A 27,769-nucleotide genomic window follows, 5' to 3' on the forward strand; every position below is an offset into this window, starting at 1 on the left:
CCAAACCGGGAGCTTTTGAAAATGTCACTCCCGCACTCGTTTTCGCTCCCACTCCTAAGTAACACTGGTGTAAACTTAGGGAAAATAAAATATTAATGTGTATCAATATGAATCTGTGTTAGAATGGTCCAAAAGACATGGATCAAGCCAGATCTAATCTTAGCCGTTGGTTAGGAACTTAATCTTAGTCATTGAGATGTCAAGAGAAAATGTATAAGAGGGTTTCAAGCTGTAGCAGAGGTCAGTAGGGCCTACGTTGGGTTTAGAAAAATGTTGGAAGTTTGTCTATTTGTGGGTAAGCCAGTTTGGCACCCTGTTGTACAAGAAAATTGCTGAATAATAAAATCCTCCCTTGCTGCACAGGTTTTCCCACATTGGGTTTTTACGGGGACATTAGTCCAAAATAGCTGTGTCAATGTGTGCATATGTTTGTTTCTTTATTACAGTGTGATATCTGTAGTGGTATTTATTTTAATGTTTCTTGAAATAATTTCATGAATAACTTATGATGAAATAAGTAGGAAAAGTAAATTAGTTGATGCAGTGATAGAATTTTCACATGGTATCAGAGCAAGTAATAAGAAACAGAAAGGGAAAATCAGTTATGGGTCGAGACCACGATGCAGAGGCATCCACCTCATGGGACTCACGCAGATTTTCGGAAGATTGCACAAGAGAGAGAGATTTCGATTTCTCTATGTTGGCTTCCAGGTTGGAAGAAGAAGTGGCGTGCATGACTAGTGTCGCATCATCAAAAGTATGGTATATAGACAGTGGAGCCTCATGGCATATGACGGGAATCAAGGAGTGTTTCTCAGAATATCGAGAAGAGAAGATGAACTTTCAGATCAGCATGGGGAACAAGACAAAGGGTACTCCAGTAGGAAAGGGTACCATAGTTTTTCAGACATAATCAGGAGAGCAGTTTCGTGCCACAAATGTGCTGCATGTGCCAAGATTGGGGATGAACTTACTTTCCGTGTCACAACTACAAGGCAAGGGCTGTGACGTCTACTTCATCAAGGAAAAGGTATACGTCAAACACCCGAGCTGGAAAAAGAAAGTGCAGATCGGGATCAAAAGTAATCGGTTGTACAAATTACAACTAGAATCTCCAATGGCACTAATAGGCATTCATGGGGACAAAGACTTGAACGAACTATGGCACAGGAGGATGGGTCACTTGCACCATGGAGCTCTAAGAATTCTCAGGAGCACTGTAACAGGAGTTCCGGATCTGAGTATGGAACGAGATGATGTATGCAGAGGATGTGCTCTAAGAAAGTATGCCAAGGCAGTATTTCCTAGAAGCAACCACAGGGCCAAGAGTGTACTAGGATTGATACACTCAGATATCTGCGGACCTATGTCAGTCAAAGCTCTCAGCGATGTCGAGTATTTCCTTACCTTCATTGATGACCACTCAAGGAAAACTTGGATCTATTTTCTGGAAACCAAGGATGAGGTTTTCTGTCAATTCAAGGAGTTCAAGGCTCTAGTGGAGAATCTGACAAGTAAGAAAATAAAAGTCTTGCGCTCAGATAATGGTGGAGAATATGTCGATAAGGACTTCAAAAGAGAGTGGACAGCTCCCTACAATCCGGAGTAGAATGGGGGGGCAGAAAGGAAAAATAGGACTATTGTAGAAGCAGCTAGGGCCATGATGTATGATCAGGATATGCCAAAATTCGTATGGGCAGAAGCATGCAGCACAACTGTCTACGTTCATAACAGGACTCCTCATCAGGCATTGGGCAAGATTACCCCAGAGAAAGTCTTCACTGGGAAGACACCTGGAGTCAGTGATTTCAAGATATTTGGGAGTTTGGCATATTGTCACTTACCCGAAGAAAAGAGGAAGAAGCTGGATCAGACTGCAGAAAAGGGGTATCTGGCAAGATATAGCAAGAATGCTAAGGCATACAGGATCTATCTTCCAGGGAGCAGGAAGGTAGTAGTACGATGAGATGTAAAGTTCATGGAGGACAGAGCTTTCAGAAGATCTCGCGAAATGCCTTCCAAGGAGCAGCCGAAAGAGGATCCGTTGGTCATGCCTCTTCAACCAACGAAAGTGAAGAATCCTTCCTTAGATTAGGAAGATTCTCAGGATGAGGAAGACGAGCGAACAGAAGCACCTATTGGCAGAGAAAGAACCAGTCGGGAACTTCGTCAGATTCTGCATGATGCAGAGAACTTCATCGGAGAGCCAAGGAACAGTAAAAGGGAGCGAAAACAGCCAGACAGGTATCAGGCGTTAGTAGCTCAGGATGGAGAGCCTGCCAGCTTCAAGGAGGCAGCTCAGCATCAGGTATGGCTAGATGCGATGGTGGAGGAGTATAACTCCATAATAGTAAACGATGTCTGGGAGGTGGTGTCAAGGCCTCAAGACAGATCTGTGGTAGGTTCAAGATGGATCTACAAAATCAAATATGCTGCAGACGGCAATATTGAAAAATACAAGGCCAGGTTTGTGGCTAAGGGGAATTCTCAAATGAAGGTATTGACTATGAGGAAACCTTCACCCCGGTAGCCAAGTATACATCTATTAGGACTGTGATATCTCTTGCAGCCCAGATGGGATGGGAGATCCATCAGATGGATGTCAAGAATGCATTTCTGAATGGTGTAATAGAAGAAGTATACATTGAACAACCAGAGGGCTTTGAAACTCATGAGAAGAAGTCTCATGTATGCAGATTGAAGAAAGCCTTGTATGGACTAACACAGACACCAAGAGCGTGGTATGGTCAAATAGATGGCTACTTGCAGAAAATCGGGTTTGTCAAGAGTGACGCGGATCTGAATCTCTACAATCTGGTCGTAGAGAGTGAGCCACTTATCTTAGTTTTATATGTCGATGATCTCTTCCTAACAGGATCATCCAGACTCATTGAAGACTGCAAGAAGAATCTAGCCACAGAGTTCGATATGAAGGATCTGGGACGAATGCACTATTTCCTAGGGTTGGAAGTTTGGCAGCAGAAAGGAGAAATCTTCCTTGGGCAAGGAAGGTATGCTACAGAAATCCTGAAAAGGTTCGGGATGGGAGACTGTAGACCTATGGCTATGCCAATGATCACCAACTGGAAGAAGATTGATGCATCAGAAGACAAGGATGTCGATCCCACCCTATACCGACAACTAATAGGGTCACTGATGTATCTAGTCAATACTAGGCCAAATATTTGCTACGCTGTCAAAACCTTCAATCAATTCATGGTGGAACCAAAGAGGGCTCACTGGGCAGCAGCCAAGCACATTCTCAGGTATTTACAGGGAACAATTGATTATGGGCTCTTGTACAACAAGGGGAAGGATATTAGGTTGAGTGAATTTATTGATGCAGATTGGGCAGGAAGTTCAGTGGATTAGAAAAGTACCTCTGGGTACTGTTTCAACATTGGATCAGGAATAACCTCCTGGTGCAATAGGAAATAGAAGTCTATGGCTCTAAGCTCGTCTAAGGCAAAATATATGGTGGCAAGCACAGCTTCGTGTGAGTCCATATGGCTTAAAAAATTGTTGGTAAACCTATTCAGAAGAAATATGAGGGCGACCAGGATCATGTGTGATAAGCAGAGTTGCATCAAACTCTCTGAGAATCCAGTATTTCATAATAGGTCAAAGCATATTGATATCCGGTGTCACTTTGTCAAAGATTGTGTCCAACGAGGAGCTGTACAGTTGAGCTACACTCCTACAGGGGAACAAGTGGCAGATATCCTCACCAAGAACCTTGGAAAGTCAAAATTTGACTACTTCAGGGAAAAGATAGGGATGGTAAAAAACCCCTTTCAGAAGTAGTGTGTTAGCAGCACGAATGAAGAGGGAGTTGTAGTGCAGATGAAGTGTTGGGAGAAAGGACCAACATCAACATAGATGCAGAGGGAATTGCAGTGCAGATGCAGTGTTGGGAGAAAGGACCAACGGCAGCACAGATGCAAAGGAAGTTGCAGTGCAGATGCAGTGTTGGGAGAAAGGACCAGCAGCAGCACGAATGCAGAGGGAGTTGTCATACAAATGCAGCAGTGGTAGTAGCAGAGTCATGGGCAGCAATACAGAAGGCAGCAATGTAGAGGATGTTGGGCAGGAAGGCCTAGCATCAGCACAGGTACCGATTCTAGATGATCAGAGTAATACTACTCAGTGAGGAGTATTGCTAGAGCACAGTCCTCGCTAAGAGGGAGTGTTGATTTGGGGTAGCATCGGATGTGCTCTAGCCACGAAATTTGGTGGAGAAGTTGGGGCACATAAGATCTCCAATACCCAGAAAGGGTTTGGGCAGATTCTAAACAGATCAAGAGATATTAAAATAATTAATATTTTTAATGGAGTCCCTAAGTCTAAACTTAGGGAAAATAAAATATTAATGTGTATTAATATGAATCTGTGTTAGAATGGTCCAAAAGACATGGATCAAGCTAGATCTAACCTTAGCCATTGGTTAGGGACTTAATCTCGGTCCTTGAGATGTCAACAGAAAAAGTACAAGAGGAGGCTTGAGGGGCACTTGGAGAACACGCTAAGGGAGACCAGTCAGTTCAATTTCTGAAGCGAGGTTTGCTGAGAAATTGAACCAGTGGTCTGGAAAGCAGCTAGGAGGCAGCAAGTATGGAACAAAGAGACGGGAGATCAGCACAAAAGAGGCAGACGCAGAGCCAGAGGAAGCCACGTAGAGGCAGCAGAGACTGCGTAAAGCCAGAAGGGCCTACGTCATCCACGCAGAAGCTGCAGGAGTGATGCAGAGGCCCAGAGAGTCTGCACAAAGCCTCAGTAGGCTGATGCAGAGGGTCTCAAGCTGATGCAGAGGGTTTCAGACTGACGCAGAGGTTTTTAGGCTGTAGCAGAGGTCAGTAGGGCCTACGTTGGGTTTAGAAAAGCGTTGGAAGTTTGTCTATCTGTGGGTAACCCAATTTGGCACCCTGTTGTACAAGAAAATTGCTGAATAATAAAATCCTCCCTTGCTGCATCGGGTTTCCCACATTGGGTTTTTCCGGGGACATTAGTCCAAAATAACTATGTCAATGTGTGCATATGTTTGTTTCTGTATTACGGTGTGATATCTGCAGCAGTATTTATATTAATATTTGTTGAAATAATTTCATGAATAACTTATGATGAAATAAGTAGGAAAAGTAAATCAGTTGCTGCAGTGATAGAATTTTCACATCATGAGACTCAATATGTTGTATGTTACTATGTTACTAACTTGTGGACGTGGTTGATGAAGATTATAACTTCTAGATGATTGTTGTTATATGGTTCTATCTATGCTTTTTATATATAATTCATCATTCTACATGTTTTTGTTGACATATATGTATCAAAATATAAAAAATATATATATTATATAAAAAACGCTCCAGGATTCACTCCCAAACCAGGAGCTTCTGAAAATGTCGCTCCTGCACCTGTGTTCGCTCCCGCTCTCGCTCCCAAGTAACATTAATTTGTCCAGAGCATCCTGGGCAGGGCAAATTTGCCAAACTAGGATGAAATGTGGGCAGCTCTTAAGCAAGAGGAGCTGACGAGAGACTTGGTCAAGTGTAAACTTGATGGAAGCAGCAACAGTGGGTCAAAGCCCAAGGAGGAGGAAGAAAATGCAGCCCTCGCATCCAAGGCACAGCAGGAGCAATGGAAGAAGAAGAAAGATGTTTCAAAGATCAAATGCTTCAGGTGTGGTGAATTCGGTCACTACGCAACACAATGTCCTCTCAGGAAGAAGGACAAAGATGAGAAACATGATACAAAGGCTGCACCTGCGAAGATCGAGGAGGAGGAGTTTTCCATGACAATCGAGATACCTCCTAGAGGGAAGTGAGCTGATTTAGAGTTGTAGTTCGAAAAGACTACAGTTGGGCAGGATCCTTGAGGAATCCACCCCTCGGATCAACTCCTTGCTATGGGAGTCCAGATCAGTAGTAGCAGGATGGACTGGGACAGTTGATGTAGAGGAGTGTCAGAGTGACAGTTGCGGTGGCTAGGAGCGCCAAAGACTTGGCAGGGCAAAGCTAGAGTTGACAGCAGTGCAGTTGGTGTTGAAATTTCTAAGTTTGACATGTTAGAAATCCCTACTGCATTATCTAGTTTAATTTCTCCTACTTGTTTATTCCATTAACAAGTTATTTATAAATATAAATACTGAAATAAACACAAATGCAACCTTAACTCATATACAAATCAGCAACTGAAATAACTGAGACAAACACACAAGGGACACCGTTATTTTTGGACAATCATCCCCGGAAAAACCTAATGTGGGAAAACCGGTGCAGCAGATATGAGGGTTTTATTATTATGCAGTTTTTGAATACAACTAGGGTGCCATAAATGGCTCACCCAACAAAGAATGCCCTCGGCAGTAGTACCTCTCCTCGGAGACAGATATTCTGGCTGATCAATCACCAAATGAACGATCCCATAGCAACTATGGCAGCTTCCACTGCTCTGTGTCACTCTGTAAGGACTGCGTCACCTTTCCCGGCTCACCAACAGTCAGTCTGCCCCACGAAAATTCTTTTGGCCCTGCGTCAACTCTGCTAGCCTCTGCGCAGCTACTGAAGCCTCTGCGTCAGCTCTCAGACCCTCTGCGTCACCCACGCTAGCCTCTTCAGCCTCTGCGTAGCTCCCAGCTGCCTCTACATCAACCTCTCCAAGCTCTGCGCTGTCTCTCTGGCACTATCTCTGCCTTTCTGCTATGTATTCTCAGCCTCGTGCCGAACTGGCCCTCGCTACAACAGATCACTAGCTCGATTCTCTCAGCACAACCTTGCTCCAGAAAATCAAACTGACTGATCAATTTGGTGTCTCCAACTAACCCTCAAGACTCCTCTTATACTTTTCCTATTGAATCTTCAACGACTGAGATGAAGTCCCTAATCAATGGCTAAGATTAGATTTGGCTTGATCCATGTCATTTAGAACATTCTCACCCATTTTTATATTAATACCCATTAATATTTTAATTTTCCTAAGTTTAGACTTAGGAACCCCATTAAAAATATTAATTATTTTAATATCTCTCCAACTGAGTGGAATTTTCCCAAACCATTTCTGGGTCTTGGAGATCTTATGTGCCTTAGCCTCTCCACCAATTTTCATGGCTAGAGCACATTCGATGCTACCACAAATAAACATTTGGCACAGACGAGAGAGTAGCAGCGTAGACGCTTCAAGAGGGTCAGCATAGAGACTAGCAACAGTCAGACTCCAGCAACGAGATGCATCATACTGAGCACAAGTTCAGTAATTTGGGATGCTTTTCTGTTGTTGATGTAGTAGCAGTAGCAGTTGGAGAAGGTTACAGTGCAGATGCAGTATTGGCAGCGGTAGTGCCAGTAGTAGCACGGATGCAGAATTGAGAGGGAGTTGCAGTACGGATGCAATGTTGACAGTGGCAGGGTCAGCAATAGTATACATGTAGCATTTGCGCAATAGTTGGTGGACAGGATGTCAGACATCAGCACCACAAAAGGAGATGTTACAGAACAGAGTGATACTTCAGTAGGGTGCATTACTAGAGCTCATTCCTCGCTAAGAGGGAGTGTTGATTTCTGATAGCATCGGATGTGCTCTAAGTCTGAAAATTTGCAGGGAGGCTTAGACACATGCATTCTCCAATACCCAGATATTGTTTTGGGAAATTCCACCCGGAGATAGTTTTATTAAAATAAGATTAAAATAATTAATTATTTTTAATAGGACCCTAAGTCTAAACTTAGGAAATTAAAATAATTAATGGGTATTAATCTAAACTATGGTTGTAACTTCTAGAAGAAGACGAGGACCAAGCCAAAATGATCGAAGCCATTGATTAGAAGTTAATTTGGGTCATTGGTTGTCCAACAGAAAAATATAAGAAGAGGCTTGAGGGGCACTTGGAGAAACACACACAAAGGGGAGATCAGAAGTTCGATTTTCTAAAGCAAAGTAGCTGTCGGAGAGATTTTCGATAGTGATCTTTTGTAGTGAGGGGAAGGGATAGTATCCAAAGGGAAATATTCCCTGACCAGAGAATACTCAGCAGAGGAGGCAGAGAGAGATCTGGGAGAGACAGCGTAGAGCTAGAAGAGGATGACACAAGGCCATGCAGAGGCAACGCAGAGCCTCGAGGAAGTCCGAAAATTTGTTGGGGAGATTGATTTTTGTAGCTAGAAGCCAAGGTGTGAGACCGGGAGAGCAGAAGTCAAAATTTCAGAGGCAAATTGATCAGCTGAAGGGGTGACGTTGTCCTCAGAGGGTGTGACGCTGGGTTAAAGCAGCGCATTCAGTGGTTGGATCAGCGAGGATTTCCAGTGATAGTGTGAGGTAACCTCACTTATCTTTCTGTCAGTGATATTCTCTGTAACTAGATTACCAGGAAGGCATCCAGAGATTGTATTCAGAAATTACTACTGCATAATAATAAAACCCTCAGAACCGTTGCACCGGTTTTCCCGCATTGGGTTTTTTCGGGGACATTTGTCCAAAAATAACTGTGTAGATGTGTTGTATTTCTTTCTTGTTCAGTTTCTTGTTTCCGCTTATAATTTAAATGGTGTAGGCTGCAGTGTATTCGTTTCAGTGTTTACTGTAGGAAACAGTAAATAATTTGGTTCAGTAATTAACAAATAGGAGAAACGTAATCAGTTGCTGCAGTAGAAATTTGGGCATCCAAATTTTCACACATTTGACCCCATAAGCCCAAGGAGTTTGATAGGGCACTGATACCATTTTGCAACCATTAAAAAATTTATATTTGAACGCATTATTCGATGGGTCAACATATTTGGAATTTTTCATTGACATTCATACTTCAGATCTGTCTTTCTAAGCCTGTTTATATTTCATATTGTAAATCCGAAGAGGATGGACTTAGTTCTTCTTATATAAATCTGTCAGGCAAATTGTTATTATATAATATCCTTAAGGCAGATTTATATTTCATAATTGTATACTTTACGCTGGAAACATATTCGCAATAGCCCATCTTGTACCAGCTGTAGTGTACATCTAAAATCTGGTCAGTAGTGACTTATTTACACTGAAAATGCCACTATATTCAGAGCGTAACCAGATCTGTGAAAGAGCACTTCTATGACAGTTTATAAGGGAGATCCATAACTTCTTTCAAATCTGTAGTGTACATCTAAAATCTGGTCAGTAGTGACTTATTTACACTGAAAATGCCACTATATTCAGAGTGTAACCAGATCTGTGAAAGAGCACTTCTATGACAGTTTATAACAGAGATCCATAACTTGTTTCAAATCTGTATAGCATCATTGATATTCTGTCCCATATATTGAACAGTAAGTATAGAAAAAGTTGCCAACAAATCCTCAACAATCTGCTTGTGATTTCCAAAATTTCATCGAGCTGCATATTGGAGAATACCTTGTTTGTTTGGTCTGAATTTCGAGCTAAATGTGAACCTACAGCCAACCTGTATTGAGACTTGACCATTGTCAACACATCCATAACAGCTTGCTCAACATCTGAATGTAAGACTGTTTGTGAAGCAGCCATAGACAACTAAACATTGATTACTGTACTTTATTTGATGATAATTTCCAGCCTTATCAGAACAGATCATCATCACCCTTATACAAAAAAAAAGAAAAAAAACAATTAAAAATTATTCTATTACCAGATATATATTGATCATGAGTCATAAGAAAGGAAAGCATAGTGAACCCTGGTACTGGTACTCAAAGGTCATCATAAAGAGAGGGGAAGATAGTGCCGAGGTGACAATGGCAACTCTTCCCAGTTCCATTTGTCTTCTCATCTGGTGAAGACTTTGCACTGAGGGTGATAGATAAAGTGGTAACGGAAATGGAACAAAAGACCTCTCTACATTTTTGAATGACAAATTCACTCTACAAATAATAGGCAAAAAAAAAACTCTCTTCTATACATGTTTCTACACTTCTCCAGCTACTGTGTGCAGGTTCCAGACTTCTATTCTTCAGCATCTGAACCGTAGAACCCAGAGCATCGGCAATCTCTATGTGCCCTATGGCCCAAATTCTTGTTGATGTCGCCTGATGCAAGTTTGAACTGCCTCGTGTATTAGAAAGGCTGCAATTACTTTTCACAGATTCTTTTGTCCTCTCATTTGTTTGCATATGCTATGTCAAGCTTCCTATGTGTGGGCATCAGGATTTCTGTGGGCTTCCTCTGCATGGGAATCAAGGTTTATGGAATAGTCGTGCCATTGATTGATGTCACAAGACAGTTTAACTTTTAAGTTTTACTGACTTTTATTCCTTTTTCTTTTCTTTATAGAAACAAACTTTGTATAAATTCCCAACGACTTTAAAAAAACTTTAAGATTTGCTTTTTCCCTTTTTCATTATAAATAAATAATTCGTGCAAAAGACATGATATGGTGAGAAGCAAATAAGGAAAAATGATAAAAGCTTCACACAAAAGACATGATATGGTCAGAAGCAAATAAGGGAAAATGATGATTTTTTTCACTATGATGACTTTTGGTTAGAAACATTAAACTGGCATTAGGGTACCAGCATAGTTTTTACAAACATCTCTTAATATCCAAAATTAGGCACATCATTAACAAACTGATCAAGGACAAATATTCCTTTCCATCTAGTTACACAAAAGAACCGATTTGGTGTTTAAAAAAACACTACAACCTAACAAGATGGGCCTGCAAAGAATGTCGCTTGATATTCAGAAAGACAATAAGGACTTATAGGACCAAGAGAATCAAAACTGATCTGCCGAGGATGATTGTCCTAGGTCAAGATATTTTGTATAATACTTCCAACTGGCACAAACATTTCCTGCTTACCTGTCCAGCAAGTGCTAAAGCATCAGTAAGAAGAGATACTGCCAGCCAAACTTGCAAGCAAATCTGGTGGCCAGCCATGAAAATAGGACCCTGCCTAGCGGCCATCGATGTACCTAATGTCATTGTCACAAGCACAGCTACAGTCCTTCCTAGCAAAAACCCACCTATTTAGAAGCCAGACAAACAAAAAGTCATTCTTCAGCCAGTAAAACCACAATACAATTCAAAAGATGAAAAACAACAGTAATAGAATATCTGATGACTCTGAGCTTCAAAAGATTACTTATTCACTAATCCCATTCATAACCTTTGTAAAATAACTCATACTTAAGTTTCACACTAAGTTTTAACTCCACTACATATGGCCCATTAATGAATCGGAGTAGTGACTACCACTTCCAATTAATATCTTGAAATAATCCCCATACTGCCAAACTCCTAATATGTATGTGTTAGATTTTGTAGCTCGGACAGGTATTCTAGTCTCAGGAGGTGTCATTGAGGCTAAGAGCACAAGAGAATAAAATATCTCCAAGCACAAGAAATTTTTCTAAGGGGAAAATTCCTTAATTAGATTATTAACCAATTTTTAATGCTTTTTATAACTATAACTTAGGGGAAAAAGTTAATTAAACAGTGTTAATTGAGACAAGTCGATTTCTCTCAACTGACTTCTAGAAAAGGTACTTGATAGAGTCAAGATGATCTTAGTCATCGATCGGGATTAGATCTTGGCCGTTGAATTCTCAACAAGAGATTATAAGAGGAAATCGATGGGCATCTTGGAGATCAATGAATTGAGGCACATTAATAGCATGGCATTTGAAACTAGCGAGAGTTTCAGTAGTGATTGAGCAAGAGGTAATTTTCCAGAGCATATTCTTCATCCAAGAGACTTCTAGCTTCTGAGTTTAAGAGGGAGGTTCTGCAAGGGTTGAGTTTTCTCCAGTTGTGCAAATTACCAAAGGGAGGTCGATTTGTCAGTAGACCAATTTGCCAAAGAGGCGCCAATTTGCAAGAGAAAGGCTGAATTGCCAAAGGAGGCTGATTTTCCAGTGGAGACTGAGATTTTTCTCCAGCAGTGCAAGTTGTCAATGGAGGCTGAATTCCTCCAAGCTACACATGTGCGCTGAGATTGTGTCATACAAGAGTGTTGAGTTGCTTCCAGAGGGTCGAATTCATTTGCAGAAGTGAAGATCAATTTTTGTCGAAGCTTTGCCATTCCATGACAAGCAGTTGTAATTCCTATCAATTACAGAATTGTTGAAGAAATGATAAAACCCTCATCTGCAAAACAAGTTTTCCCCACATTGGGGTTTTTCCAGGGACATTTGTCCAAAATATCGGTGTCCATTTTTATGTGTGGTTTTCTTAGTTCTTATGAATTTTTAATTAATGAATATTGCAGTAGTGTTTTTATTCAGTATTTACAGTAAATATTTTGTTGAGACAAATAACCTTTAAAAAGATAGGTTGGATAATTACTAGATAATTGCAATAAGTTCTAGATCAGATTTAGATCTAGAATTTTCACATGGTATCATAGTAGATCTGAAGTGCAGAAGGCTATTTTAGAAGCTCAACCAGGGTTGCGGGGGAGCATCCCCACCCCCCCTCCTCTAATCCACTCTCGAAGCGCACTCTACTCAGGAGCAGATAAGGAGCACGCTCCTGAATTCGCCCCCTGCTGGTGTGAATTTTGGGAGCGCACTCCCTTAAAAAAAAATCATCCTGTTTTTCAGGGAGCGATTTAGGGAGCGGTCATGGAGCGACTACTCCCTTTCGCTCCAGGAGCGAAAATTTAAAGGAGGGAGTGATCGGGGAGCAATCGCTCCTTACCGCTCCCTCCTTTAAATTTTTGCTCCCGCCGGCGAAAAAAGTCGTGCAGTAGAGGGGCGGTGGACGAGCAGGAAAGGAGAGGGGAAAAAAGTTAAAAGGCCCTCCTCCCCTCCCATTATTCATCATTTGCAAAGTGAGTATGCAAGAGAGGAGGGATTTTGGAATTGGAGGCTTAGAGCTTGAGTTGAGGAGGGAGATTGAGGGAGCTCGAGGAGCTTAGGAGGGAGATTAGAGCTTTGGATTGAAGACCAAAGAGGTAGGATCTACATTCTAACCTAGAATTTGTGTTTTTAATATGTTCATTGCTAAATGAAAATGTTCTCTTCTCTCTTTCCCATTCCCATTCCTCCATTTTATTGCAGACTCAAAACTTCAAACATCATGGCTATATGGCTTGGCATTCTCTTGTTGTTGGTTCCTTTTTTTGTTATTATGGTGTTGTAAGTAGAAGAAAAAGGGTTGATCATGATGAAGAGGATGAAGAAGTGGTCTTTAGTGGATTTGATGAAAACCCTGGAGAGGAGGAGTACCTTGGTGAGGAGGAATAGGAGAGTGGAGATGAGGACACAAAAACCAAACCAGACCAAACTCCATTGTGAAAATATGTTTGTAGGCTTGAAGGAAGGAAGAGTGTTAAAATTTGGGTACCAGAGGACAAGTGGTTCCCTAAGGCTTTGATCTTTGCCCTAGGGAAAAGTGTCCAAATTTATTTTTTACTTTTCTCCTAAAGTGACTTTATAAGTGGTAAAGTCAATTAAATTTAAAAGTGACTTTATAAGTCGTAAAGTTACATTTTAATTTAAAAGTGACTTTATAAGTGGTAAAGTTACATTCTAATTTAAAGGTGACTTTATTAAAGTCAATGAAGAATTAGAAAGTGAAAAAGTTACTATGGAAATAAAAGGCTAAGTAGGTCTTTATTTAAGTGGGTGAGTTAAAAAATAGAAAGTGAGAATTAAATGCACATTTATTCTCATCTCTAGATCTAAATGAATCTTGGCCATTAGATCTTAAGATAACCCAAAAGGTCATTTAGAGAATAAAAGGAGAAGGGAAGAGGAAAAGATCATTCATTCTTTCATGAGCATTTGAAAGAAAGATAAGAGAGAGCAAGCAGAAAAATTTCTTAGCAGTGAGGAAGTGAAGGAAAGCAGCAAGAATACATTTCAATAAATTTGGACAGAAGCATTTATTGGCACGCATCCCAAGGCAAAACTGTATAGCAGGAGAAATGCACAGAAATCAAGGAAAAGGGAGTCGGGACAACACAGGAATTGAGGAAGAGGGGCAGCAGCAAGGGAAAAAAATTTGACATAGATTTGGGCACGTATTTCGAGGCAGTTGTACTGCTGAAATCCGTACAGTCTGTACATTCCATATAGCAAGTTCTGGGCACATTTTTCGAGGCAGGTCGTACAGCATTTAATGTTGTTTTATTGCTGTAAAAATTTATGTTTTGGTTGTTTGTTGATTGGCACGATTTTCGAGGTGGAGTTCAAACACAGAAATCAAAATAAGTGGTAATTTGTGGTTGCTGGAATTTTTACTGCGTATTTCAGTTTTTTTGTAAAACCATTTTCAGAAATAAAGAAGACCTCTCAAACTGGTTTTCCCCAAGAGTTGTAGGGGGTTTTTCCAGGGTCACATTGACCAAAAATCACTGTGTTATTTTCTATGTGTGGCTGTCATAATTTTGCTATGTTTTATTTCTGCAATTTCAGTGGTTGTGACATCTCTAAATTTGTGTTTTCAAAAAAATATTGTCATTTCCAGTTAGGTCTTACAAGGATGATAGTAAAAGCTTTTGTTCAATTCATTTATTTCTTAAACTAAAAATAGGTAGCTTTTACACCTTAGAAGCCTTTATAAAAATAAAATATTAATAAATGATAAACAAAGAGCAATTAAAATAATGAAAACTTAGAAGTTCTTGGCAACACATCTATAATATGCACCCTTCGTATATAAAAAGTTCCATACTCAAACATCATCATTTTATGAAATTTTGGAAGTTGCCATTTCAGAAACACCTTACATTTTATTAGATCATAACTGTTTTCTCGCTACAATTGAATAGTTAGGCAGCCAACCCATCACTGACAGCTGGAAGTTCTCCTAGATGAAGAGGGGTGAAGCAATCATTGATGGTGGCCCAACACTTTTTCCCAAAGGTAATGTTGTAAAGCAGATTGCTAATCAAAGTTCTCTTCCAAGTTGTTTGACAATCCAAACACCTCCTAAAATGTTACCTTTGCATGAAAAGAAGGCCAATAAATAGAGCTGAAAACACCAGAGATCCATGCCCAAACACAATCAGCCCCCTCATATTCCAACAAAACATGCTTAATTATCTATCCTCTCTCAAATACTACACATAAACGATTTGTCATGCAAAAGTATTGCAGTTGTGCCTTTACTGTCAGACTATAGTAAATTACCATCCATATTCAACATAGGAAATTTAAAGGCAACCCTGATTTTCTAAAAGGAGAAAAATCTATTAACCTATGTAAATTTGGCATCTTGCAAAGCCTACCTTCTTTACCTCCCCAACCTGCACTTATGATAAAATTCCCAAACCACAAGTTGCAACTTGAGAAGGACCTACTAGGACAGTCACCACTGTCACCTAAGCAACCTATCCTCTCACTTTAGGTTGTCAATCCTCCAACTCAAGGGGTGTATCCCTAGGTAGTAGGATTACTAAAGCTATAGTCAATGACAATCAATGGTGATGTGAAGAGATAGCTCTAGAAAAACGATGTTTTTTTAGTTTTTTATGTAAAATAGTGTTGGAAGGATCAAGAGATTAGTAACAATCCAACAAAAGGTGAAGGCAGTCAAAAGGCCAATCCAAGATGGAAAAGTCATGAAAAAGTTAAGACTACATGGACTACAATATGCATGTCACAAGAAGAACTTAACATCATTGAAAATGGAAGTGAAGAAATGCTAGGAGGACCTTAAAAGTGTCACATTTAAACATTGCTAAGCGGCTGTGGCCTACACAATGAACTATCACAAAGATAATACACTCATGCACTCATGAGTAAGACATCAGAGGGAAAAAGAGGGAGAAATCTCCTCACATAAAGCTCTTCCAATGGCATATATATACCCTTCTCTCTTGGTCCTCCAAAGCAGGTTCTAGCAACTCTACAACCATAAGTAACAATTTAGAAGCGTTAGAACCTAAGAAATGAGATTCGTCCTAAACCCTATGCGTGTCCCAAATCGGGCGAATCGGACACGATTCAGTGGGACACATGTCCTCCGATCGTGTCTGATCATGTCCCGATCATGTCCAATCATGTTTGGGGACCGAATCTGTCGTGTCCCCTTGACTAGCGTGCCGTGCATCCCATAAAGGCCGGTTTTGGGCCATTTCACCCTCACTTTTCTTTGTCTCTCTTGTTGTGGGTGTGTGGGAGCGAATAGCAAAGGGTTTGGGAGCATTTTGGAGGTGATTCAAGCAACAGGTAAGTGCATTTTGTTTCTATTTTTTTTGCATTTTTATTACAGCAGTTTGCATGCGCATTTTTTCTTTATTTTTTTACAGCATTCATTGTTCAACCAAGAGCAGCAGGGAAGAGACAAAGGAAGGGGAATAATGTCCCCATTGAAGTTGCCCCTCGTGTTCCAATTTTATCATTGTCTGCAACTGTTCCCTCTATTGGAAGTGGGGCTGCAACAGCATCTTCAAATGTTGAGGGAAGAATTAATTTAGAAAGACAGCAAGCTCAAAAAAACAAATATCCCTTGTGGAAGTATGTCACAAGAGAGCAAGGGCCAGGCAACAAGTTGAAGGGAGGAGGCAATGTTGCTTGGAAATGCAACTATTGCAACAATCATTTCATGAGCACATATTACCGTGTGAAATCTCATTTGTTGGATTTACCAGGTTGTGGAATTGCAGCATGTAAACAGGTGTCTTTAGCTAAGAAGAAAGAAATGGCAAAAGGGGCCAATGTTGGTATGGCAAAGGTGGCTACAACATCTAAAAAAAACAAGAACGATGATCCCCTTCCCTTCTTGAGGAAAAGCAACAACAAATTTCCAATTGAGAGTTTTGGTGGGGGACAAGCAGCAAAAAGAAAGGTAGTGACACTTGGTCCAATGGACAAGATTTTTCAGAAAGAGAAACGGAAAGAGCTTGATCTCACCATTGCATTCTTTTTCTATCAGAACTTCATATTCTTTAATGTTGTACGCTCACCTTTATTTATTGATAATAGATATGTGTCGAGCTCTAACTCAAGGGTATGTGGCTCCATCCAGGTATGTGGATCCTAGGTCAGAAAAGCTTAGAACCACATTGTTGACTAAGGCAAAAAAAAGAGGTGGACAAAATGCTTGAGCCTATTAAATCAGCATGGGCAACATCTAGGGTTAGTATTGTTTCTGATGGATGGACAGATCTAGCAAGCCACCCACTCATCAACTTCATGGTATCTTCCTTGAATGGTCTAGTTTTCTTGAAATCAGTTGATGCACTTGGACAATACAAGGATGCACAATATATGGGTGAGTTGTTCATTAAAGTTATTGTAGATGTAGGAGTTTATTCTTGTGTGCAAATGATTACAGATAACGCACTTGTTTGCAAGGTTGTTGGCATGATTGTGGAAGCTAAATATCCACAAGTATTTTGGACACCTTGCATTGTCCATTCCTTGAGTTTAGCACTTAAATCTATTGCTTCTGACGTGCTTTGGATTGGAAGTATTATTGAGAATGCACGGCATATCCACAACTTCGTACAAAATCATACAAATGCCCTCACAATCTACAAGGGGTGCACCAATATCTCATTGTTGAAGATTGCAGATACATGGTTTGCCTCTTCATTCATCATGTTGAAGAGGTTGAGGAAGGTCAAGACCGCTCTTGGGGCCATGGTTATTTCAGAGTTTTGGTCTTTTTGGAGAAAGACAGATCAAGCAGCCTCAAAAAGAGTGAAGGACACAGTGTTAGATGATGCTTGGTGGGAGAGGGTAGATCTACTTATTAAGATCATGGACCCTATCATTTCTTTGCTACGATTTGTAGATACAGACCAACCCATCCTAGGAGAGGTTTATGAGGGATGGGATTCCATGATTGAGTCTGTGAGGAGCATTATTTTATAGAGTGAGTGCCCCGAGTATGAGACATCATTAGAGGCCTTCTTCACCACCATATAGGATATTCTTGTCAGCAGATGGGACAAGAATTGCACACCTTTGCATTGTTTGGCTCACTCATTGAACCCAAAATACTACAGCCATGAGTGGTTGAATGGTGGACCTTCCTGCAGATTCCCTCCCCATATGGATGGTGAAATTTCACAAGGGAGAAAGGATGCATTGAGGCGGATTTTTCAAGATAGAGCATCCCTTGATGAGGTGGAGGATGTCTTTGCAGAGTTTTCCATTGGCACTAGTCGATTTGCAGGATATGACGTGATTAGAGACAGGGAGCTAAGAAGCCCTATTCTTGGTGGGAAACTCATGGGGCAACAAGCCCTCCTCTACAGCAGTTAGCCATGAGGCTCCTCCCTCAAGTGACTTCATCCTCTTGTTGCGAAAGGAATTGGAGCACATATTGGAAGTTGTATAGTGTCAAGAAAAGCAAGCTTGAGCAGTCCAGGGCAGAGACAATGGTGTATATGCACACCAACCTTCGTCTTATTTACAGGCAGAGGGATGAGTGGTTGAAGGGAAAGACAACGATGTGGGATGTCTTTCCTGATGATATGGGTTTGGACAGCAGTGTTGAGTTGGCATTGGCCACCTTGGATCCTAATGAGCCAGTGCTAGAGCTTGTCACTTTTGATGATGGTGATATTGTTGAGGGGTCGTCCTCCACACTAGCAGATGCAGAGATGACATTGGATACAGAAGAGGAGGATGCATCATAGGAGAGTAGTGGTGACAATGATGATGACAGTGATGTTGATTTTAATGATGATGATTGATGACTCATGAGCTACCTATTGCCTCGTACTTGTAGTTGTTTTCATTTTGTATTTGCTATTTACATCTGCCATTGGCATTGCTACTACCTATGTAACACATCTTGATTTTAATGACTTAATGAGAAAATTTTGTATTTGTTATTCCTATCTGCCATTGGCATTGCTACTACCTATGTAACACATTTTGATTTTAATGACTTAATGAGAACACTACAGTTTCTTGACTTTCTCCTATTGGATCATTGATGAATCTGACACAATTGTATTTGTATGCATAATGTTACTTTTTAAAACTTACATCTAGATGAAGATCTATGTTTGAATCAATGAATTTGTATCATGAATGAGAATTTGTGTAAGAAATATCTAATTTTTAAAAATATATATATATATATATATATATATAACGTGTCCTAACGTGCCCTGTTCCGGGGGGGTCAATGTGCCCGTGTCGGACACTCGAATCCTCGTTTCCTGCGTGTCCCGTGTCCCCATGTCAGGTGACTTAGATTAGAACCATAGTCACACATTCAAAGGAGCTCCAAGAAAGATGTGTCCTTTAAGCAACAAGGAGGGGAAACTCCACAAAATCTAAGAGCTAAACTTTAAACAGAATCTAAGTTCATCTCTTTTTACAATAAAATAATAATCGTTTTCTTAGATCCACTCATCTCTCCAATGAATACAATAAAACAACCTCTTCAACAACTTCATTACTAAAAGTAGCAATGATTTGTTAAGATCCACTTCCTTCTCCAAGAAGAAAGACTAAAATATTGATTATGCTTCAATCCAGATTTGCAATTAGTTGGATCACTCAACATTAATATAATTGTCGGTTTCAATCGGATTAATGATGACAACAGTGTTTTTCCCTTGAATAGTCTCTTTAAGTTTGATAATATCAATGCACACTTTGAAAGACCCTTATAAAGAAAATCTCCTTCCTTATTTTGACTAGAATCCAATTCTTCATCTTTATCAATCATCCCATTCTAAAATTTCATTTTCACTTTTCCAAAGTGATGATGTTCAACGCAATTTTTGATGGGACTAAACTTGAACTAAGACCTTTTCTTTGGGATTTTAATGGTACCTAAGACTCTTTTTATTTTTCTTGTCACCTTTAGAACATAGAATATAATACAAACTATATTAAATATGTGTAGCCCAATGGACTAGCTCGAGTGGTTGAGTGCTTTGAGCTTCATGGAGGTCTCAAGGTCGATACCTTATGTTAGTTTCCTCTATTGCATTCCTCACTTGATGTCCCCACTAGGACAACGGTTGTAATAAATGCCAATAGGTTTATACCACGAACCATCCACAAAATGCAAGAAAATTCCCAAGTGTTTTCCCGAGGATTTTCCACTAATATATAAAAATGATATACACACACAGAGTAATTCGTGACATCACTTCATCATAGCTTAGAATTTCAATATACTTCCTCACAGTTAATTCCAACGGTTAACTCAATTTATGAGGTTCTAATGGTTGGTGGCAACAACTCTTCTAGCCATGCCTTCCTTGCTTGTTCACCCAACAACTTCTGATGTTATTTGCCTCAATTTGAATTGGTTATTCACTTATAGAACAAAGATAGATGACATTATTTAGTGATGCACAATGTCCTTATATGATAACTTCACATCGAACACATGCAATGAGTGAGATGCCTCACTAGACAGACTAGATTTACGACACATACAAAAGCAATTTTTTCCAAGGAAAACCTCGCAAGGAAACCCAAGGGATGGTTCCCTACATTCATGGATGGCAAACCTAGTAAACTCGTCAACATATACTAGTGCATCTAACCTAGGGGGGTTTGAACCAAGCACTTAGTAACATGAAAGTAGCCAAATGCCTAGCAACAATGGTGGCAATTGGTTGACCTAACCCTTTTGGATATGTAGAATTAATTTATGCCATAAAGGTAGTAATAATGTCGATTCCAACACACCTCCTAGCTGTAACAATTGGACAGCGATTTAAATGTTCTTCATTGCACATAACCTTCGTTATTTTCAAGTTAAAATAAAAGTTTGTCCTTGATAAGGAAGTGGCTAGCATTTTCCAACCTAACATTTCCTTTGAAAGGGAAATCAAAAACATAATTCTACAAGCCTTAAGATATTTCAATTAAATGCAAAAGATGTTGAAATGAAAAAATTACATTCAAAAAGCAATTAATCAACCTTTCAAATTAATAAGAATCATTGCTAAAGAAAGGGAAATCTGAAGTTAAGAACTTACCTAGTGGTCACAACTTATGTGCTAATGGTGGTGAAGTTTCCAAACTTGACAAATTTGGAAACCTTTGCACAATGATACCAAGGTGACCAAGAAAACGGGAATTCTAATCTTCTCCCCAATGAGAAAAAACAACACATTTTCAATTGATATATTGGACGCCAAACTAATGCAATGATCACGCAATAAAACAAAGGTCCTTTTAAATTGAATGAAGAAGAATTGAAGGATCAATGGAGGAATTGCACATTGAATGCATGCAATCCAAGTGTGCAATGGCGCCCCTTTGTTTCTTCAAGGGTCATTTCATTTTCATATTAAAGAGTTTGAAAGACTCCTAAGAGCCATTTCAGGGAATTTTGGGGCTTGTAAAATTATCGAGAGGAATTGAAAGTTCACAACTAAAACCATCCCAAGGTCTTTGGTGTCCATCAAAAGTTTGAAAAATACAAAGATCCCAAAGGCTTGTGTGATGTTTTAGTTTAAATGTTTTCTTTTTCAGGCGCTGGGGGGGTGCCAACTTACATAGACCTCCAACAAATTTGGGGTATGGTGAAAAGTCGAAAATTTGTGACCACCTCAAAGATATCTCATTGGCTTTAAATAATAAGTACTTAAGAGTGTTAGTTTTTGGTAGCATCGAAAGTGCTCTAGCCTTGAAAATTGGTGGAGAGGCTAAGCCACATGAGTTCTAAAGAACCTAGAAACCGTTTGGTGAAATTCCACTCGGATTGTATTTTATTAAAATAATTAATATTTTAATGGAGTTCCTAAGTCTAAACTTAGGGAAATTAAAATATTAAATGGCATTAATCAAAATATGGGTGACAATGATCTAGAAGGCAGATCAAGTCATGTTTTAATCGTAGTCGTTGATTAGAGACTTAATCTCAGTCGTTGAAGACTCAACAGGAAAAGTATAAAATGGAAGCTTGGGGAACATTTGGAAACACACACAAAAAGATTCAGGAAATAGATTTTCTGAGGTGAGAAGTTCTCAGGGGGGAATCGATTGGGGAGATCTTGCAGCTGAGGAGCAATGAGAATCTACGAAAAAGACTTTCCAGAGAAAACTGACAGAGAGGCGGAGAGAGCTTGCAGAGAGGCAGCGCAGTAGCCGGGAGCGCTGACACTGGGCTAGTTTGGGCCCACGCCATCCTGACGCAAAGCCAGAAGGGCTAGCACAGAGCAGAAAAGATGCCTGTCATGCAGAATCCAAAACTGTCGGAACAGACGGAACTGTCAGGAACTGCCAGAACTTTCGGTAACTACTGGAACAACCGGGACAGTTGACACAAAGGGCAGAGAAGGTGATGCAGGGCCAGTGCAAAAATAGTCAAGGTTAGCCAGTCTTGTACCAGATTTGTCGGAATTTTGCTGGGTGAAGTGAGGTAAAACTCACATAGATTTTCACCAATATTTTCTCTGTAAAGGATTACTAGATGAGCATCCTAGATTTGTATTCAGATATTTCTCCTACATAATAATAAACCCTCATAACTGTTGCACCGGTTTTCCCACTTTGGGTTTTTCCGAGGACTATTGTGTCCAAAAATAAGTGTGTCCTATGTATCTTGTTCTTTGCTCTATTTTCTATTTCATCAAGTCACATATTTAATTAGTGTAGGTTGCAGAAGTAATTTGCTTCAGTATTCAAAAGAATAACTTGGTTGATGTATGTTAAAAATCAAGTAGGTGAAGTAGATTCAGATTTGCTGCAGTAGGGGTTCCTTCGAGTGTAGGAATTTTCACATGGTATCAGAGCATTGATTTTGAAACAAGAAAAGCAAATCCAGTGTTGAGCAGTGAGGCCGAAAGCTGCACTTGGCAGCAATTCGAATCCCCTTGAAGGGATTGCGCAGTCCTTGCCGGGAACTTAATCCGAGGAAATCTCTCTCTGAGTGAGATAGCAAAGAAATACGATTTCCAGTTCGTGTGTTTGCAGAGGCAGAAGGAATGACGCAAAGCCTCAGCGCAGTGCTTGAAGGGCGCAGTTTCTGCCAGGGCAAAAATCCGCTGGAAAAGAATGAAGACACGTAGAAGGGTAATTTTCTCCTTAGAGAACTTTCTGCCAGAAAGTTTGAATTTCTCACTTGCTGAGCAACTGAGCAGTGCTAAGCAGTGACTAGAGGAGTCAGTTCGACAGTTGGGTGAAATGGCATCGCATAGGCTTTGAGATCAGGACAGGTTGGAAGGAGCTTCCAACTATGTCATATGGAAGACCAGAATCTTAGTTGTTCTGGGGGAATATGATCTTGAGGCCTACGTCAATTGTGTTGTAGTTGTTCCTGCTGACAACGATCAAAAGAAGTAGTACAAGCTGAGAAGGGGAAGGCAAAGAGGCTCATTCTCGATGGAGTTCGAGATCATGAGGTCTCACACTTGCAGGGCAACGATATAGCCCGAGAGATGTGGGAAGCCTTTCCTTCTCTATATGAAGGCTCTTCCAAACAGCAGAAGATGTATTTTGAGCAGAAGTTGCAGCGAACTTTGATGCAGAAAGGAGAAAGGGTGAACCTCTATCTTCAACATCTTCAGGACACTAGAGACTAGCTTGCTGCAGTGGGGTCCACTCCTCAGCCAACCACAATGGTGAGGATAGCCATGATTGGAGTCTTGGATGAATGGCAAGTTTTCGTCCAAAGCATATTGGGCAGAGAAAAACTAACTTCATGGGAGGAGATGTGGCCAGCTCTTCAACAAGAGGAGTTAAGGAGAGACCTAGTGAAGATCAACCTCAGTGGCAGCAACTGGAGTGGCACAAAGACAAAGGAGGAGGAAGAGGAGGAGAACACAACTCTAGCATCGAAGGGGCAGCAGAAGCCAAAGCGAAAGAAGGACATTTCGAAGGTGAAATGTTTCAGTTGTGGCGAGTTGGCCAACTATGCATCCCAGTGTCTTTTGAAGAAAAAGAACAAGGATGAGAAACATGATCCTAAGGCTACTTCAGCAAAGATTGACGAGGATGAGTTTGCCATGAGTGCCCACGCATCTCCAGGAGGGAGATGGGGCGATATTGAGCTATAGTCAAGAGGACTACATGTGGGCAGGATCCTTGAGGAGTCCACCTCTTCGATCAATTCCTTGCTACGAGAGCCCAAGATTCAGCAGTAGCGAGATAGACTTAATGTCAGATGAAGCAGTGGATTGTTTGGAGGATAGATGCAGTAGCTAGGGACCAAAGACTGATCAGCGCAAAGCAAGGTTGGCAACAGTGCAGGAGTCAGCAGCAGAGTAGAAGATTCAGAGGGTCAGAATCAACAATAGTCAAATTCCAACATTCATTGTATTATGCTGAACACAGTTAACTTCAACTAATTTTGGATGTTTTTCAGTTGCTTCTCTCAGCAACTGAGTTGCAGTACGGATGTAGTGTTAGCAGTGATAATGATAGCAGCATAGCAGATGCAGCATTTAAGAGGGAGTTGTAGTACAGATGCAGCAGTAGCAGTGGCAGTGGCAGTGGCAGTGCCATGGGTAGCAGTAAAGTAGCAGCAGTAGCACAGTGTTGGTGGCAGCAGCAGTGAAGAAAGGAGGTTCTTCAGAAACAGAGCAGCATGCAGGTGGACATTGTTGCTAAAGCACTTTCCTTGCTAAGAGGAAGTGTTATTTTTTGGTAACATCGGAAGTGCTCTAGCCTTGAAAATTGGCGGAGAGGCTAAGGCACATGAATTCTAAAGAACCCAAAAACCGTTTGGTGAAATCTCACCCATATTGTATTTTATTAAAATAATTAATATTTTTAATGGAGTTCCTAAGTCTAAACTTAGGAAAATTAAAATATTAATGGGTATTAATCAAAATATGGGTGAGAATGATCTAGAAGGTGGATCAAGTCATGTTTTAATCTTAGTCGTTGATTAGAGACTTAATCTCGGTCGTTGAAGACTCAACGGGAAAAGTATAAAATGGAAGCTTGGGGTTCATTTGGAAACACACACAAAGAGATTGAGGAAATCGATTTTCTGAGGTGAGAAATTCTCAGGAGGGAAATCAATTGGGGGGATCTTGCAGCTGATGGGCAGTGGGAATCCGGGAGGACTTTCCGGAGAATACTAACAGAGAGGCAGCGCAGTAGCCATTAGAGCTGACGCAAGGCTAGTTTGGGCCCATGCAGTCCTGATGTAGAGCCAGAAGGGCCAGCGCAGAGCAAAAAAGTCGTATGTCACGCAGAATCTAGAACTGTCGGAACAGCGGAAACTGTCGGGAACTGTCGGAATAGCCAGGAGAGCTGATGCAGAGGGCAGAGAAGGTGACGCAGGGCCAACGCAAAAATAGTCGGGTTTAGCCAACCTTGTGTCAGATCAGCCGGAATTCTACCAGGTGAAGTGAGGTAAAACTCACTCAGATTTTCCGCCAGTATTTTCTCTGTAAAGGATTGCTAGATGAGCATCCAAGATTTGTATTCACATATTTCTCCTGCACAATAATAAACCCTTAGAACTGTTGCACCGGTTTTCCCGCATTGGGTTTTTCTGGGGACTATTGTGTCCAAAAATAAGTGTGTCCTATGTATCTTGTTCTTTGCTCTGCTTTCTGTTTCATGAGATCAAATATTTAATTAGTGTAGGCTGCAGAAGTAATTTGCTTTAGTATTCAGAAGAATAACTTGGTTAATGTATGTTAAAAATCAAGTAGGTGAAGTAGATTCAGATTTGCTACAGTAGGGGTTTCTTCGAGTGTAGGAATTTTTACAAAGAGAAAGCTTGTGAGGCCCCGAAGGCTTTAATCATATTAAAAGGTTCGAAAGTAGGCACTTTTCTAAGATGGATTGACAAAAGTCCCCAATGGCTTTCCAAAACAATTGAAAATTCAACGTTAGCAAGAGCCACAAAACACTCTTTTGACTTTGGTATTAAAGGAAACACTCGTGAAGCCCCGATGACTTCACTACTTCTAAGGTAAAAGGTCTCGATGTTTTCAATCCTATTGAATGGTTCAAAGCTTAATAAAATCCCAAAAGCAAAGAGTTTCAAAGGATTCTAAATGAGGCCCCAAAGGCTCTATGATGATCAAAATTCCAAAGTTTTTACTTTCCGCGACCCTAGGCCCATGTTTCTTTTAGAGGAGAATTTGCAAAAGCACCTTGTTAAATTCCCTAATACCAAATCTAATTTAATATTCACAATGATATTTTTTACCAAGTATATTAATTTTCTGAATTGTTGAATAAAAATACACTAGTATTTTAACAATAAAAGTGTGGCAAAGCACAAGTATAAAATCAAATTGTTGAATAAAAATACACTAGTATTTTAACAATAAAAGTGTGGCACAGAAATTTCAGATGCTCCAATTTTCTCTTCACTTCTATTAATGAGAATAAATAAGGGCTCCCTTACAGGGAAAATGGCCCACAGAGAAATACATAATTTATACAACAATTGAACCTAGCAATTTTGCCACCTAGAAAAAAAAACTCAACCCCTAGAAAACTCGACCCCTACTGAACTTGGCCCACTGAAACCCAATCTCCACCTCGGCCTTCCTCTCTCCTCATATGCCTACATGCTAATCTACTCACTCAAACTCAGCTAGGGCCTACACAAGCTTTCCTCTGAAATTCCCTATTGCAATGCTCGCTTCCCCTTATCTTTGAGTGTCTCACCTACACTTGAGCAAATCACTTTCTCAATGTTCAATTTTCAATGTGTCATCCTCCTCTCTTTAGGCTTTCTTTAATAATTTCTCAATGAGATAAATCCCTAACTCTAATCTCCTAAGTGATGGATGGCTAGGATTAAATATTAAGCCTCACTTGAAATCAACAGTATAGATTAAATCTAATTCACAAAAGTGAATAATTCACTTTTCTTTAGAAAACCTTAGCCCAATAGCCGACATTGATTAATTAATTATTCAATGTGTTTTTCCTAAGTTATACTTAGAAAAGCATCATAAAAGTCACTTAATAAATTAAGCAAGTACCTCAAGAGGCTTTGGATAGCTTTTGCATGCTTGACACCTAGCCTAGCAGAAACACCTGGCTAAGCTACAATCATCAAAACTCCCACCTGGCTTATCTTTTTAAAAAACTATTCCCTTCCATCAAGGGCTTGGTGAAGATATTTGCAACCTGCTCATCTGTGGAGATGTACTAAAGCTTCACAACTCCCCTCTAGACCCTATCTCTGATGAAGTACATATGATCTCTATATGCTTGGACCTATCTATAACACTGGATTCTCCAAGAGTTTGATGCAACTCTGATTATCACAATGGGATCCAACAAAAGACTAAACAATTTTGTGAGCATCTTGTGAAGCCAAATGGCCTCACAACTCGCCAAACTCGTTGCTGTATACTCAGCCTCTGTTAATCTAAATACCACGAAGCTTTGCTTTCTACTAAAGCATGAAATCATTGTTGATCCCAAGCTAAAGTAGCACCCCAAAGCGCTTTTTTTGTCCACTGCACTCCCAACCCAATCTAAGTTTGTATAGCCCTACAACTGCACTTCAACACTCCTGGCATATCTCAACCCATACTCCATTGTACCTCGTAAGTATCTAAGCACATGCTTCAGTACAACCTAATGCACCCTCCTCGACTCCACCATAAACTGGCTCATGGTATTCACAACAAAGCATATATTTGGCCTAGTGTTGACCAAATAAATCAATGAACCAATCAATTGCCTATACAAAGTGGGATCCACCAAATTTGACTCTGAAGCATTTATCTTCGTTAGATTGGTGACCATAGGTGTAGACATTGTTGATTTTTCCTAGTGCTTTAAATCAGGTCTATGTCTAATCACAATCATAAACAACACTGAAATACACACATCTTCAAGCTCTTTATCTAACAGCAGTGAATCAACAAAGTACAGAAGAATGCAATTGACCCAAAACTTTCTTTTAATACAACTTTAATAAAACAAACATAGTGCTCTAGTACCAGGGATCATGGCACTTACA

General features: G+C 40.2%; 1 protein-coding gene across 5 annotated transcripts in view; it reads right to left on the bottom strand.

Annotated features, from left to right (window-relative positions):
- LOC149167138 (MATE efflux family protein) overlaps positions 1-27,769 on the bottom strand; it is a 327,697-nt gene that overhangs the window by 135,677 nt on the left and 164,251 nt on the right. For all 5 annotated transcript variants that reach the window (XR_016260910.1, XM_089432878.1, XM_089432874.1 and 2 more), the window contains one exon: positions 10,799-10,962. Coding sequence is in view for 4 of the 5 variants with exons in the window: in XM_089432878.1 (XP_089289004.1) it covers positions 10,799-10,962 (164 nt within the window). In the remaining variant the exon portion in view is untranslated. The remainder of the gene's footprint in view (positions 1-10,798; positions 10,963-27,769) is intronic.

The sequence above is a fragment of the Pinus tabuliformis genome, chromosome 5_1, assembly GCF_031772625.1.
Source record: "Pinus tabuliformis cultivar Carrire ecotype Pingquan chromosome 5_1, CPIR1, whole genome shotgun sequence".
Lineage (NCBI taxonomy): Eukaryota > Viridiplantae > Streptophyta > Pinopsida > Pinales > Pinaceae > Pinus > Pinus tabuliformis.